At 35.1% G+C, this 17,734-nt stretch overlaps 2 protein-coding genes across 7 annotated transcripts in view; both read left to right on the top strand.

Moving 5' to 3' along the window:
• The window catches only part of ec (ubiquitin specific peptidase echinus), a 58,063-nt gene extending 53,513 nt beyond the window's left edge, over positions 1 to 4,550 (top strand). For all 6 annotated transcript variants that reach the window (XM_013309302.1, XM_013309308.1, XM_013309303.1 and 3 more), the window contains one exon: positions 29 to 4,550. In XM_013309302.1, the coding sequence (XP_013164756.1) occupies positions 29 to 4,279 (4,251 nt within the window). In that variant the 3' untranslated portion in view covers positions 4,280 to 4,550. The remainder of the gene's footprint in view (positions 1 to 28) is intronic.
• A 1,103-nt stretch (positions 4,551 to 5,653) lies between these two features.
• Positions 5,654 to 17,734, top strand: part of LOC106115883 (alpha-Mannosidase class I a) — a 59,303-nt gene continuing 47,222 nt past the window's right edge. Inside the window, exon 1 of the mRNA XM_013309510.1 lies at positions 5,654 to 6,352. Coding sequence (XP_013164964.1) covers positions 5,738 to 6,352 — 615 coding nt within the window. The 5' untranslated portion in view covers positions 5,654 to 5,737. The remainder of the gene's footprint in view (positions 6,353 to 17,734) is intronic.

The following is a 17,734-nucleotide window of genomic DNA, read 5'->3' as shown; positions in this document are numbered from 1 at the left end:
CCATAAAATGTGTTTTTCCTACTTTCAGAACGCATGTGGTGCGAAAATCCAAATTTGCCGGACACTTATGAATAGGCCCGAAGTTGTATCGATCGGAATGGTGTGGGACTCCGAGCGGCCATCCGCCGACCACGTGGCCGCGGTGTACGCCGCGCTGGGCACCGAGCTGCGCCCTACAGACGCCTTCCACGCCTGCGTCGACTGCGCATGGGCCGCTAGGGCCACTCACAGGCTCGTCGGTCTCGTCACCTACTACGGAAAACATTATTCCACCTTCTTCTTTCATAGTAAACTTCGCCTTTGGATATATTTTGACGACGCCGACGTTAAAGAGATTGGGCCGGAATGGTCGCAAGTTGTCGAAAAATGTCGGAGAGGTAGATTTCAACCGCTGCTCTTGTTATACGCCGCTGTTGACGGAACGCCGTGTGATACCCGTCATGCGCCGAAAGAAGTTGTGCCATTTCCTGCCCCGGAACCCAGACGCGCGATAACGCCGGCTCCCGAGAGACCGAATGCAGGTTTCGCGAGAAGAGCTGTTACTCCAGGTCCCGAAAATGACAGCGAATACGTGAGTAGGAAAGCTGTGGAGAATATGCTCGATGTGCAAGCCAGTCGACGGGCTCAATTAGCGCGGAGCTTAAGTGCTAGTTCCGCATCAGACACCCAAGAGAGGCCGAGATCGAGAAGAGATTCAGGAAATTGGAGTGGAGATCGTAACAGTGCGTCCTCGGCGTCATCGACAGCCGATAGTCCCTATATGTATCCAAGAGGACGCGGACCCGGAAGTATTCCCAGTAGTCCGACTCGTAAAGGAGAATTATCAAGTGGTGGTTCCTGTGACACAGGATATGACTCATACTCTTTATCTTCGACTGACAGCCTCCCGCAGCAACAAAATCACAGGCCTCCTAATTTACAACTTGCGCAAATACCAGAATTAACTACTCGTGGTGATTGTGATGCTCTGTGCTCTGAAGCAGATTCATTGCTAGATAAATCTCGCCATGCCGAAGACGCGGCAGACTACGAAACTGCTTTAATTCTTTGTGATAATGCCGCAGCGAAAGCACGAGCAGCAATGGACGCGCCCTACAATAATCAACACACGATGACTGTTGCTAGAATGAAACATAATACTTGTGTGATGCGAGCTAGAAGTCTTCAGAGAAAAATGGCTGGCATGACTAGGCCGCCTGAGGTTACGCTCACCGCACCCGTAAGAAATACAAAGGGAGGTCTTGAAAATTCTCCTACCATTGAAATTTATGCCACGTTGCCTAAAAAGAAAAGTTCATCGAAAAAATCCTCAAAAAACATAGAAGACGACATTGATAATACCACAAAAGAGCGTTCTTCTAGACACAAATCACGAGACGAAGAAAAAAAAGAAAAAAGGTCAAGAAGCGAAGATCGTGGTAGAGCGAGAAAAGAAGTTACTATAGCTACAGAAAAGAAGGAGGAACCCGTAGAAGATAAAAAAGGTAAGAAGCAACATAAAATTCGAAGAAAACTATTAATGGGTGGCTTAATCAGAAGAAAGAATCGCTCAATGCCCGACTTGACCGAAGGGGCAGATGGAAAAACCGAATCTAATAATAAAGATAAACGAGTCACTTCCATCGATGATGCCGAGGTGGGTAGAAGGAAGGATGAGGAAAAATCAAACTTAAGTGGCTATCTTTCAGAGGGCCATTTAGAGTATTCCGCTGCAAGTGGAACTAATCCAAATCTGGAAAGAAGCAAGCTAATGCGAAAGAGCTTCCACGGTAGCGCTGGAAAAATCCTTACTGCAGCCAAAGTACCACCGCCACCGCCACTGCGAACCACTTCTCAGCTTAGCGGGACTAAGTTTGAAGCAGAAGTAATCGAGCATAATATGCAAACTCGTCCGCCACAGCCTCTACCGATTGTCAATCAAAATGAATATTCTTACATCCAAAATAATGAAGACAATGGTGGCTTTGTAGAACAATACGGCGATGAACCGCAATCACTACCGTTTCTACCTTCGTACGACGGTCAACCGGTCAACCATTACAATCGACTCGATGATTCACCATCACAAAACTTTCTCACCGTTGTAACAAAAGCGATGGTGCATCAAGAGCAAAGCCCCGTTAAAAGGGACAATGTACCGAACATACAGCCGTCGCAAAATAATATTCAAAATTTAAGTAACGCTTTTGATAATGGAGTAGATGTTGTCGACTTCGCATTACCAATGAGAAGATCGCCACCAATGTTCGAACTCCCGCCGTATCCCAGCCCGATGAATTCGGTCAACCATTCCCGACAGCCCAGCGAGGAGTTCCCACCGCCACCTCCTCCGATCGATTTAACACCGCTACAGGATGAATTAAGTAAAATTCAAAATGTGAACTCCAGTCAACACTACAGTGAGGAAGACAAAGAAATTCCTAAAGGATCGCTATTAGCACAGTTACAAGAAAAAAGAAATCAAATATTGCGAAGCGAGGAATGTGCCATGAAACCATCACACCTACAAACGGATACTTGGCTTAGAGAACTCCAAGCTAAACAAGCAAGCTTAAAACTTAGAAGATCAGGCTCCCTAGAGGGTCAACTTTCTAGCCCAGGTGAGAATTCTATCCACAGAACATTTGAAAATGACAATAACAACGTCAGAAACATAGCGTCGAGGTTTGAATGTAATACGCAAAATATTTCAGAACAAGACAGATCTCATGTAGGTTTTATCGGAATGAGCGGTAACAGAGACGTTATTAACTGCTCGAATCAATCAAACACAGGAATCTACAGCCGGCGCGCCTCCTCATCTTCGATTGACCCTAAGCAAATGATTGATGAATATAACGATCAAAAGTTAAGCAATAATAATAATATCGCGCCATACGGAGATCGATCAAAACCTAAGAAGAAATCTGTATCGTTTTGCGACCAAGTTATATTAGTTGCGACAGCCGAGGACCAGGAAGACGACAGTTATATTCCTAATCCTATATTGGAACGCGTTCTGAAGTCAGCCATGAATAAGCCAGAGTTGACAACGATGCCATTGCAGAACGAGAAGCCGTCGTTGCAGAGACAAGACTCCTTTGACAGTCAATCGTCCCGTTCTACGATATCGTCTTTATCTCAAACGTCATATGTTCCCAACGAAACGGCACACGCTGAATATTATCGGGTTCAAAATTACCCAACGTACCAACTTGTACAAACGCGCCATCAACAACCTTCAAATCAGCAAAAAATAGGCCTTCAAGGGACCAATTCATCGGTTCATTCGCAAAATCAAAGCGCCGTAAACAATAATAACCAAATTTATCAGACGTTGCCAGTAAATCCACCGAACTCATCAAATCCAATCCCATACAATCAACCTCCGGCAGCTTACCAGAATCACAACAACGCGAGCCCACCGAGCTTCAGCCAAAACCCCGCAAATAGACTTACGCCTACAGCTACGCAGTTCATGTCCAAACACGTGCCTAACCTGCAGAGATCTGTTCCTAATACGTTCCCCCACCCACCGAGCCAGCTTCACCCAGCCAACCAAACGCCAAATAACGCTTACTATCATAGGCTGCCTCAGCAAACGCAATCGACGCTTCCCACCAATTATCCAACAAACCGACAATACAATCAAAACTTACCGAGTAATAATTCCACTTACCAAAGCGTTCCCACCAATTCACCGGCTTATCAGAGCTATCACAACCCACCGACAAGCTACGCTAGCTCCGATTATTCTAGTCGATATCCCCAAGTGAATAGTACAAACCATTACAGCGCTGCGCATTCTCCCTACCAGCGAGTTCCGCCTCCGCACGGCGACATGCCCCTCGACGCCTACAACAATAACTACCAGAAAACACAAAATAACTACTACCTAGAAAACAACAACACTCAGGGTCGTGTACAAGATGCGAGACACTATGCTAACTCTCAACAACAGCGGCCCAATTACAATCAGAGTACGATCAATGATAGCAATGTGCCGAACAATGAGCAGATATCTCAGTATCAGTACCAAAACTCGTACAGCCCGTACCAACATTTACCACCGCCTAAACAAATTCAAAAGAAGTCAGTGTCATTTGAGCCGGGAACGAAAGGCGGCACGGAATCTCCTGTACCACCGCAAATGAACACGAATAATTATAACGGCGATACGCAAACGTTATCTGCCCAAAAATCTGTTTGCAGTTTGTGTCGTAAAAAGAGTGTTAGCCCTCCAGCCATGTACTGTCCAGATTGCGACTTTTACATGTCAAGGTTTAAACCTCGCTCATAGCATTGCGATAAAATTGTATCGAAGCACAAAAATGTTCTCTATCAAGTTAGATTATAAGAAACAGAATGAAATTGTAGTTTAAGAATCATAAATTGACTGATCTCGTGAGTATTAGGTTTGTAATGCATGGAGGATAAATTAAATTGAGTACTTAATCATATATTTTAAGATTTTTTTACCTGAGAAATAAAATATACGTAGTAGTAAAATTACATTATGTATTATATAAAATATACACAACTGAACCGAAATAAAGATAGTGTATAAACAAGTGTATCTTTTCTTCTTTTCCTAACCCATTATTACCTAATTTAAGTTAATCTCACCCACTATAAAAAAAAATGAGTTTAAGAGCAGTACATCATAAGGAAAAATGCAATTTAACTTTCAAAACAACTCTGAATTTATTTTAAAAAAGCAGGTTGCTAATTATCATGGAATGTTATATTTTACCTAGGACGAATTATTGACTGTTTTCTGCAAAGAGTATATAAAATTTTCTGAAAAGTAAGAACGGCTTTAGACAGTAAAAACTCCCGGTTTTACTGCAATATTGTTGCAATCTGCAATGGATTGCGTATAGTAGAAATTGAACGTTTGCACATGGCAATATTAATTAACAGCACACTAAAGAGCCCTACTAGTTACATTCTCTTTGCCCTACATAACCTACACAGATAGAACTTTTTGTCAAACATCACATTTTACGTCGCATGACAGTTTTTTGTCATTGACAGGAGGCACCTAAACCTTTCTAGGGTTACCAGAGAGCAAAAATTTCCCAAACACGAATTCGCCAATGCTAACTACAGACGAAAACTGTAAGCAAGTTATTTGCCATTATTAATTGCTTACTGTTTACTTCAACAGCAAGCAATTAATGATGGCAAATTTATATATTTTGATAACCCTCACAACTTAATGCAGCTTAAAGAGTGCTCAAGAAAACACAAAATAAATTTACATATAATGTTCAGCATTAAAAACAGTACATTAATATAGATATGGATAGTATTTAGATTAATATAGATATTGGCAATTAAAACTACATGTTATTACTCGTGATATTTACACTTCTATTTATGACAATTTCTAATAACATAAATGACTTAAAATGGGATATAGTCAAACTTTTCGGGCTGCACAAATGAACAAATGATATCGTCAACGGAATATTTTAGTCTCTTAAATCGGTTTTGTTTACTATTTTTTGTCAGAGTTAAACAATAAATTTCTTTATTTTATTAGTAGTATCTAAATTTTGCTAGCACAAAAAAAAACTGGTATTGGTAGGAAGTGGCAGAAAATGTAATATTAGCAGCTTGCAATACCAACACAACAAATGGCAAAAACATGAAGTTGGCAGTTCTTTAATGGCGATCGCGAGTGACGGTCAGTGAGGGGAAATTGACATTAAATTTATTATTTAGAACTTGTAGTTACCGTGTTTACATAAACATGACCGGAATTTTACCCACTTACCAACGCTTTGTAAATGGAGTCCCCGTGCCGTCCATTTCTCGACGATCTTTTCGACTTCGAGAGAAATATTTAATCGTTTCTGTACTTTTGACATTCGCAATTGTATGGTTAGGCGCACTTTTCTATTTGCCTGAGTTTAAAAACTCGAGTAGTGTCAACGACAGTGTATATAATGTGTACAAACGTATTCAGAAAGCCGGTCCTGAGCTACTTATGCCACCGCCTGTTATGCATAACGAAGTGGGAGAGTTTGCTGCCGTGGGAATCGTTCGTCACGGCGAAGAAGGTGATGATCCTCATATAGTTGAAGACAGAAATCGTCTTCGTGCTAAGATTGAAGAGGATATGGGTATGAAAGTGTTGGAAAGGCCACAATTTGACGTAGCGCCGTCGGCATCGTCTTCTCGAGGGCCCAGCAAAGCCCCAGTGGATGCTATAGAAGAGCCCGCAGTAGACAACAATGCTGCTAATAAAAACGCATCACCTGAAGGTCTCAAGGAACTGGAAGGTGCTGAAAATAAATATGTTCCTGTTCCCCTGAAACCGAATGCAGATCCTGAGCTGAAGAAAAAAGTGGACACTGTGAGAGAGGTAAGCTTTTCATAAATAATTGAAATGTAGTAATCATTTTAGTGGATTATTATTAAATATATTGTTTAGTATTAATGGAATATGTCATGGGACATTTATTTGAATAAATAAGATTCGGTACTTCAATGTCCTTAATAGCTTTGTGTCTTGCAAGAAACATTTGTACACTGTCACAGACTTGCTTTTAGCTATGAATACAGTGTCATACTGCACACCTAAAATATCCATATTCTCGGAGAAGCAATCATGATTTTCTGAATATAAAAGATATTAAAATTTGTTTTTAACCAATAGCATATAAATAAAATATTTAAAACAAGGGTGTAGTTCTAGATATTTATGATTTGATAGAATCTGTATAATTGTTTTTACAATGGTATGGAAACAATCCAACTCAAACATATAAGGATATATTTAAATTAATTATATAAAATATCTAACATAGTATATAACATGAAAAATTTATCTTTTTAATAAGTTTTGTATGTAGCCTACAAAGTCATTTAGATGTTTATTTCCAGTAAGAGTTATTATATTGTGTGCTGTGGTGTACTAATATTCTTCAGCTCCACGGAGCATGACTGCACTATGCAACTGCATGATCTCAACAGTTCACATGTAATTATATAGCAATTATAATAGATTCTATGCTTTATGCACATTTTTTTCATCATATTTCTATGACAAAGCAATATACATGTTCCTTTTATTTCTTATATGCATATAATACTGTGACTGTAGGTTTTATATGTCACATAATGAATAATCTGTCCCCAAAAAATATACTGTAATATATATATTATTATTAAATTTTATTAGTAGTCGAGATTAACTTGTTCAAACAAACTTCATCTTTATTTATATTGATAAGATAATCACATTAGATAAAGCGTAAATATTTTTTAATCAAAAATTATTAACCCATAGTAACAAACATGCCTAAATTGTGTGAATTATCATCATCATCATCAGCTCACTATACATCCCCACCGAGGGGCTCGGAGCCTACCCTAAGTTAGGATGATTAGTTTAGTTGATAGTGTGAATTATAGATATAATGAAGATGATAAAATAAACTGAATCATGTTACTGGTTGAATTGATAAGGTCTAAACCAATTCTTATGGCAATACTTATATATCGCCTTGGCAGACATCTCACTTCTTACTAATATTATAAATGGGAATGTTTAGATGGATGGATGTTTGTTTGAAGGTATCTTTAAATTGGATGAACAGATTTCAATTAAATTTGGCATACATATAGAATATAGTCTGGAAGAACACATTGGATACTAAGTTTTTTATCTCCGCATGGATGTTACTCCATCCGACATTTAGTAATTAATACATTTTACTGTAAATCTACTCTTTGACATTCATAATAGTCATAATACTCTATAAATTTGTTTATTAAAATCTAAAAACTCTTTAAAAATGTCTTAACTGGTTTATAAAAATTATCCAATATGTAGTATGTTAATATGGTTTTGATTTAGGTTGTATTATAGTGTGACACTGTTTCGTTAGTGGTCGATGACCGCGCGGCGCCGGCGCACGGTAAGGCAAGGTGCTTCAGACATGCGTCTGTTCTACGCCACTCCTTACCGTATATTTGAACGTTAATTAGTCTCAAATACCTTTCCTATATCGATAGACTAAACTCAATATTATACGAGATAGATTATCTAGAAAGGCTAAACATACCTATTTAAGGCGTAATTTTAGAGAATGTTAGTATTTCATAACAGTAAAAATATAGCTTATGCTCTATTTAAAATGATAAACATAATGTTTATTTAAAAGTTTTCTTTCCTTCATATAACAAGTAATATTTTCGTAACTAACACTATTTAACTCCCAAAAAATAAAATAAAATAATAAGATAAAAAAAAAAAACACTATTTAACCATTCGTATGTGTAATTTTTTTTAAATAGATATTGTATCACGAGTGATCTCCATCCCAAATAAGTTATTTAGCGACACAATTAAGATAATCACATAGTAATAAATGTTACATCCTTCAAGCTACTCGTTATGTAGATTTATCAAAGTGATATATAAATATGACACATACTAAAAGAAGTAAGCAAAAAGTTGTTCATATGATGTATAGTCGTTACAATATTTATCATTCATGTTACTTTTATTTGTAATTAACTTTTGCCTGCGACATCGTCCGTGCGAATTAAAACAAAGAACATAAGTAGCCTGTACGTTCTCTTAGATTATATTCCAGTACCTGGATGACCGAACTTTGCTCGGTATTTTTTTTTTAAATTGTGTTTTTTGGAAATTATAACTAACTACGAATTACTAATAAAATGATGAAATATGAACAATATTTTTCAATCTTACCGATAGAAAAAGTTAAGTTTATGTTTAAGTTGATTATCGATAAAACACTAATAAAATGACATTTTCTAAAAATGATTCCTAGCTAGATCGATTTATCGCCCCCGAAACCCCCTATATACTAAATTTTATGAAAATCGTTGGAGCCGATTCCGAGATTCCAATTATATATATTTACAAGAATTGCTCATTTAAAGATATAAGATAAGTTTAAGTTAAGTTTAATCTAAATACGTTAAATCGTTCATCTGAACATTCGCATTTATAATAGTAAGATATATTTTATCTGTTTCGATAATGACGTCAGCATACTTGCATACTAAAACTAGCTAGTCTATAGGACAAGTATCCAGACCAGACGCATTTTATTGCGATAGCTCGATAACGATCGACATGCGAGTACTTAAATGAATTCATTTAAACGTGTTTCAAATAAACTTATACGAATGTGAATTTAGCTTATTAACGATATTTAAGGCTTTTATATCCTTTAAAAGCAGCTTGGCAAACTCAATATATGACGTCACAGAAACTTGTTAATCTCACTTATAAAACCTAAATTTTATTTAAATAATGAAGTTGAGTTAGTAAAGTTATCCGACTTTATTAAATAAGTTTTGTAATAAAAAGTAGTTAACTGATATCATTTAATTAAATCGTGATGCATGCATGCCTTATAAAAGCAAGCATACGAAAGGTTAAAATTAATAATTTTGTATCGTCATTTAATTATACATTTATACAAGTGTTACTTTAATATTTGCCCCGTTTTGCCTTGTTATAAGTTTGTAACAACGATATAGATGAAATAAAGTGAAAATAATAACATCTTATAATTAATATGACCTGACGAAAAAGTTTTATTTTGACTCGACATGAGAACTCTTCTGTCTTTCCGCATTATAAAGCCGTAAACAAAAAGTTGTCAGTTTTGCTTGTTTTTTTTTTTACTAAATTTAGGATTTCATTAGGATTATAAGTATTATCAATGTAACGAGGTCGCGGAGTGCTCGCGGTATTTTAATTGTTATACCATTTAGTGAACTGAACATCGTACGATTGTGCAACGCAAACGAGATAGTATGTACACGTATGTTGCCCTGGTAATTACAAATAATAATGTACAAAACATATATATATATATATATATATATGTTATCTATAACTTTGGTAAACAAAAATGATTATAAAAATGTGCTTGTTATTGTCAATTTTTGTAATTAGTTTTTATATGTTTGTAGATAAACTCACGGATGTTGGGAAGTTTTCGCGTGGTTTTACCCAATTCGATATGTAAAAAATTGTAGTTTGAGATGCGATAAAATAAACAAACAGAGACTAAATATAAAAAGGCTATTGAAAGTAACAGTCCTTTACAATTGTTTATTTATTAACAGACATCTCTTTGGTTATATTAGTATAGTATGTAGGATATTTTACAGTTTAAAATATTTTGGAATTTGATAAGTTTTATCGACACGTGAGCTGTATATAAATTGATCTCTTTATTTTATGTTCTTGTTTGTTTCTGCAGGATGTCTGATATTCTATAATTACCCCGACGCTGTACAAATACACTCAGTCACTCGACAACATTCGTCGATGAACGAGCGCAAAATTTGGTTATTAAACTTTTTCGCCGTACTTATCAAAATCAAGTAGTAATCTTCATTTAATTGCAAATTTATTTTTTAACATAAGTTTCTTTATGCTTTCTATTGTTTTGTAACTCTATGTTTCTTATGACGTATGTATTATATTGGTAAAGTGCCGTAAGAGTGTTTATCGGACAACGGGCACCTACACCGCCCCGGGCCCGGCTAACGGCACTAGCATCGGTCGCCTCCAAGTCGACACACTTTCGGCAAAAAACGACCAAACTACCGCCATAAAGTTCGCGCACGAACAGGGCTGCTGGGTTTCTAGAACGAATTTACATACTTTTGACTGTCTCTTTTATTTTTATATGCAATTGACCGATTTTATTCACCTCAAATTAAATTCGATGTGATTAGTACTATGTGTTTTACACATAGATCGATAAAGTAATTCTAACAAGTTTCATTATGGTAGAATAGATATGATTTTATACACCTTTCAGTGTTTTCTTTTGTTTTTGAACATGTTTATCTAAAGATAATAACATAAAATTGGGAATTATCTTCTTCATTGCACAAGATGGTAGTTGTAGACCGGTTTCTGTTGACCAATCGTGCGTAAACGTTTAGTTCCGTCGCACCAAAAGGATAATCATCGAAGTGTCTATTGCCAGAATAAAAAAAAGGTTAAAGTAATTGATTACGTCGATCTGGCAACCCTGTGCATGTACCAAGGTATACTTTGATAGACGTAATAAATTTCTTGTTATTCGGCTTTTACGACGTCTCTATGCGATGTTGATGTTGGTAATTCACCAGTTTGTTTCTAGTTAATGAGATGAAAAGGTCAAACAATATTTTTTCCATAGAGTATACTTACCGGGACTCACCACGGTCTAAACACTTGTATAAAATATTGTCATCTCCCTCATTGTCTTTGAAATAAACAGAGACAAATATACGTTTTTATGGATATGTGACGACAGTGGAAACTCACAGTTAAATACATACGTTAGCTTTGTATTTTGTCTGTGCGTGATGTATTTGTGCCGTTCACGATCGGAACCGGTTTTCATCGCGACATGAAGTTACGGTTATTAATATTTAAAACGATTTCAATGTTATTATGTATGTAGATCGGTTTTTAATTTTGTAGCATTTCAATGATTTTAAAATTATTTTTTGAGTTGCAATTTCTACATTTTAATTTAAAGTTTACTTATCCGTCTTGTTAATATTAAAATACAAGGTAATGTAATTTAATATTAATGCTTTTAAATTATGTATAAATCCCCTTTATTTATATTTCCCTTTTGATTAATGCGCTTTTAAGTATTCAGCGCAACAAAGTGTTTTAGATATTAATAAGAGAGATCATTACTATTCTACTACTTAGAGTCTAAGTAACTTATTAACGTTGGCTTCCACTACAGAAACAATACAAAAACAAACATCTTCATATCTTCCTTTTCTTTTTTAACCGACTTCGAAAAGGTTATCAATTCGTCTGTATGTTTAAAAAAACAGAGAAAACTATAAATTGTATACGTATTTCGATAGAAACTTAAGGTAAAGAATTGAATTTTGTTTTAAGTAATATTCTTAAAGTTTTTCTAAAATTAGGTTTGTTTATATCTGGTATATTTAGTTGGATAACCGCATCCTCAGTGTTTTAACGGAAGTGAAGGGAAAGTAACTCGAGTCGGTCCGATGCCGCTTCATTCATCACTTTCCATTACGCCTTCCTTTGCGACGCACTACATTGATTTTGATTTGATTTTACTTTACATTATACACTAGCTGTTGCCGCGACTCCGTTCGCGGGGAATTAAAAAAAAAACTAGTAGCCTATGTGTTATTCCAAACTGTGTTCTACATCTGTGTCAAATTTCAGCGAGATCGACACGGCGTTTCTTGTAATACGTTCAAACGAACGTCCATCCATCCAAACATTTGCATTTATAATATTAATAAGATTTACTTGAGTAACTGCTGAAAATAGGATAGATATTTTTTTAAACAAGAGTCGTTTAAGTTTTAGCTCTTCTTTTTCGCCTTTCAAAGTTTACTATTTAAATAATAACCCGTGAAACTGTCTATTTATAGATGAAAAATAATTCAAAATTTTACCTTCACTTAAGCCGGTAATTTCATTTAAGCACGGGTTTATATTGGAGTTAGTTTTATTTATTACAGCGAAATACTTCTTTAGTTGTGTTTTTAATTCTAGCTAGGACATAAGTTGTTGCAGTCTCGCTAAAACTAAATTAATTTCCGGCTCTTTGTATTGATTTTTACTATTATGTACGTCACTCATTAGCTAGATTAAAGAAGGTTTTTCTTTAGTTCTTTTAAGCTTGTAACCTATTATAAGAAGTAAATAACGTTGTTTACGGGTAAAGAATATGTTCAGATGGATGTTTTTTTTTAAATATTAGCAGATTTTTTGTTAATATCCTCATATTGTGCCATACAAGCAATCACATTGGATACATACATTTATGACATACATAGAATCCGACATATATAAAATTAATACATGCGTAAATATGATTCTCTTTAGTGAATTGAGTAAAAATTTGACCAAATTCAATATACCTTGTTATTCCTTTTAAAGAAATGAGAATTTAAAAGGAATGCGATATCTTGATCTTGTTAATTATGTTAAATTAGCTATCGCGCCATTTAATCAGCTTGTAGCCAACTTAATTGTTCAACGGTAGTGAAAATTAAGTGATAAGAAGAAAAGTTTTCCTTCACACGTTATTGAATTATATATTAAAGGTGCTATGAAATCTTTATGGATTTCAAAACAACAAATAATTTTGAACTTTTAAAAACCTCTTACGTTGTATATACTAAATAATGAGCAGAGATAACTGCTTAAATATAGAAAACTTTACTCTTTGGAATAATAGAGATAGTTTTAGATCTCATGGGATTTGGTAGATGGATTTTATTGTGGTCTATACTAATATTATAAAGAGGAAAGATTTGATTGTTTGCATTGAATAAGTTCCGAAACTATTATTTGAAAAATTCTTTCGCTATAGGGAACATTATGCCCAGGTGATATAAGCTATATTTCTTACTAGATTTCCGGGCGGACAAAATCGTGGACAACTATGTCACATAAAGAATCATCTGCTTTTACAATTTCACTAAAGTTGTTTTTTTAAGTATATTAAAGTTTTTGCGTTGTGAAAATAAATTACTAAAAAGCAAAAGCTTCACGATATTTGTAGAGTGATTTATGCAAGTCGTATTTCGCTTTTATCACTCCATTTTTCTCTTAAATGAAACTTTATTGAAAGCGATTGTTTGCTTTAGTGAAACTTAAGATTTTTAGTTGGATATAAAACATGTTTGAGCGTAATTTAAGTAACCTCGAGTTATTTCATATGCTGTATTAGTAATTCACCGTTAAATTATATGCCGCACTCTTGACCTTTAGAGTCTGATATCTTTGTATATTTATATGCATTGTTAGACGATTTGTAGACATGATTTACTATGAGGACTGCATAGGATAAACATAAGTGATACACGTCTATGTTAAATAGTATAATAAACTAAGGATAGTACTCCTCGTGATGTAAACAAAGTTTGAGTTACAACTAAAAGGCAAGTCCAACTAAGTGGCTATTTCCACTTAGCCTCTCGATTTCGTCAATGCGCAGCTATCCTTTATAGTATTGGCGTTCACGCCAATAGCAATAGGATACGTGTGTGTACAATTACAACCGTGTCTGAGATAGTCGCGCGTTCAAACGTTAAGTGGAAATTGCATCTTAATGTTATTGCAATGTCCAAGTGGATTTGGAATTTAGCATCGGTCGGACATAGTGGCAATTAGTGCTCGCCGGCGTCCTGTGTGCGGAAATTTTATTACTCTTAATGCGCGACTGAAGGTCTTTGTTATCTAAAGATATGCGATGTTTAATTTACCACTTGTAACGTTTTAATTACTTTGATATTTTAAAAGGGAAGCACTTTGTGTTTGTACAATTTTAGACAAGGACAGCGTAAGACGTCGATTGCGCTCATCCAATGGAACAACGGCGTAAGTATCAAACAAACATGAATTGTCAAAAATTCGCGTTTCGAACGTTCTATCCATTTATTGTCGATAGTAGAGTAAGATACATAAATATTTTAAAAAAATCGACAGAGTGACGGAATCATTATATTTGCAATTTCAAATGTTTAAAACGTTTTCATGAAAAATAGCTATAACGTAGTTACGCCATTGTTCTGTTGGATGATCGATTTTATGTCCTTGATCGTTTTCGTATTTGTTCATATGGTCTTTAGTTAAATAACACCATTTATCAAATAAAAGAAATCTTGTTTGTATTAAAATATTATTCTCAGTTTTAATTTTTTTATTACCTATATACCTATTAAAGTACATAATGTGCAAGTATAAATCTCGTTGGACTTCGCTGAAAACAACTTTTCTATAACGCGAGGATGTAATACGGTGTGACGTCACTAATCAGATTATAGTCCAGTGGCTGCTTCGATTAAGTTAAAAGTTTATTGACTATTAATTAACTAAGCTTATATTAGTAGTCTATTTAAGCTTACGTAGAAAAATGTCACTAGCAATTTTGATTTAACGATTTTCTACCGAAGTATACAATTAGTAATTGAAATAAATTTACGTTTGCGTAAATATAGGAGGAGTCCGCATCGACGGACTCCATTTAGAAATGAAGCCGCGTTACTTAATACCTTCGACTATTTTTCAAATGGAGAAAATAACTCAGCGCTTCGCTACAACCAATTACCACCCCTCTAGCCCCCCTTGTTTGGTGTTGGATAACGGAAGGGAACAGAACTTCTATTTGCAAGTAACGAAATATAAACAACATTCTGAAATAATGTAATCAAACGAATTTTTCAACGATTTTCACAAGTTAAAGTAATGAAAACTCTAAAAGTAAACACAAAAAGGGTCTTGACAGATGGACAGACAACAATGTGATCCTATAAATGTTCCGTTTTTTTCCTTTCGAGGCACGAAACCTTATAAGCTAGAAAATAGATCTATAATAATTCCTTATGGTCTATAAGTAGGCTAGAAAGAAAGTAAAGTTTTTTCGTGTAAACCATTTTTCTCGATCACACTCAAGTAGCACTTAGTGCGGTGAAAATATGAGCATGTCCTTAAATGTCCTCCCGGTCCATTCATAAATGGCCTGTCTAACAACAATACATGATTAATGTCCCACGGGAATGTTGGGTATGATTTATTCTGGACAAAATGAAAAATGACAAGTTTCAAAAATAACCCGCAACAAAAATCTGCATCAATTTGTGTGGTTATTTTGTAAACAAAGAAATTAGCTCAGTTGGTTCCTGTAATATATTAATTATTTAGTAAACGAAAACTGTTTAGAAATAGTATAGTCAGCTGCATAAATATTTACTAACATTTACTAAGCTTCAGAAACTATTATTTTCCTTCGGTCTCAAAAATATGCTTCCGACCATGAATCGTTAGTAACGACGAATACGCGCATTCGTATTTTTGAAATCGAATGCCTATACACGTTTATAGTGTTTTGTATATTTACATATTCAAGAATCTTACTGTACATGACATATCTATTACGCAGCGTAAATCTCATAGTGACATTGTTCATCATAAATTGGGCAGAGGCGTCGCATTTCACGTGGCCGCTGTCCGCATACATCACGCTAACGATCACCTCGCGTTGTAAATCAAAAGGCAAAAGAGAAGGTAAAATCAATACACGTGTCTTGTTAGTATTGCTATGTCCAAATGTATGTTGGACACAATTTTTTGTTGTAGTTGAGAGTCCTTTAGTATATTATGTAAATAATCATAGTGGTTTTTTAGCCGACTTCAAAAAGAAGAAGGTTATCAATTCGTCTGTATGTTTTTTCTTTACATCTTACTTCTTACTAATATGTACTAAAGTTTACATGGATGGCGGGATGACTGTTTGATGGTGTCTTCCGAACGGCAGAAAAGATCTTGATGCAATTTGACACAGATGTAGAACATAGTCTACACGAACGCATAGGCCACTCATTAAGCTTTTTTTTTATTTCCGCGCGGACGGAGCTGCGGCCGACAGCTGGTATAAACTTAATTAGCGAAAAAAGCGCATTGTGATGCGGACCAATGAATTATTAAATTGATAATTATTTTAATCAAAATATCAATTCAAATGGGGACGAGTAATTATTTCAAGACAATGAAAGTGACAAAAACAAAGCGCGTGCAGTCAGAGTTAAGAGCGCGACGAATAGCCAGCGAAATAACAATGTCTGATTAATTCTGTGCGAGAACCTTCCGTTCATTTGGAGACATTAAAAATACATTCGTAAAATACTATAAGACAAACGATGCAATGTAAGTAAAATCAAATGAAACCAGTAATGCGTGAGCTATAAAGATGACACGATAAATAAACTGACAATTTTATTTTTTATTTTATGGTGCGGAATCAATGTTAAATGGTTTCGTCTTATCAAAAAAAAATTACGACTTATCTACATAATGTTTCGGTCAAGTAAACGCTAAGTAAAGTTTAATTGATAAGTATGGATAATGTATTGGACATTTGTATTCATTTTTTCTCCCGGTTCTCCGTTTTAAATATATAATAACTTGTTATTTATAAAATGTTCCTATTCTAACAAACAATACTTAGTTATATGACCTTTTTAAGTACTAAAACTTGTTATTTTTGTGATTTTTGACCTTGTACGAGATTTACGAATTGAGATCAAATTTGTATGTACATTAGTACATTCTAATAAATATTATCAGTAACAGATTAATTATCACATTTATAAATGTTGCATAGAAAATCAAGATAAATGATTTTTAACGTAACAAATCTGTAGAGTACAGTAAATCTTATCATGATGTAAAATGTTCCATTTAATGTTGCGTTGAAAATCATAACACCTAATAATATGATATGGTATAAATACTAGAAGTAAGAATATATACTTTTGTAGCTATTACCCAAGGCTTTATAATTTTGGTCGCGGACGAAAGCGCAAGCGTGCCCGTGGCCTCGCCATGATGCGTAGGAGGAACAGAGGGGTTTAATGGGTATGCTTCCCATCAGGAAGAGAATCCCACATAACTAACGCGTCCCCCCCCCGGGGCGCGGAGTATTCATAAAGCACTTCCCTCTGAAAAAAAGGCTTTATAATCTTAAAAAGAGTCTTGATAGACAGACGGACGGACAACACTGATCCTATAAGGGTTTGGTTTTTTCTTTCAAGGCACGGAACCCTAACAATAATGCTTATTAACAACATTTATTAATATTTTTTAATAGTCAACTGTTTTTATAATAAATAAACATGTGGTTATTTTTTAAAGTTACTTTCGAATCGTGTTTTTGTTGTACAGACGAGTTAAATAGGACACTACGTT

Source organism: Papilio xuthus, unplaced genomic scaffold (assembly GCF_000836235.2).
Source record: "Papilio xuthus unplaced genomic scaffold, Pxut_1.1 DF827777.1, whole genome shotgun sequence".
Taxonomy (NCBI): domain Eukaryota; kingdom Metazoa; phylum Arthropoda; class Insecta; order Lepidoptera; family Papilionidae; genus Papilio; species Papilio xuthus.
This window is presented reverse-complemented; position numbering and strand designations above follow the sequence as displayed.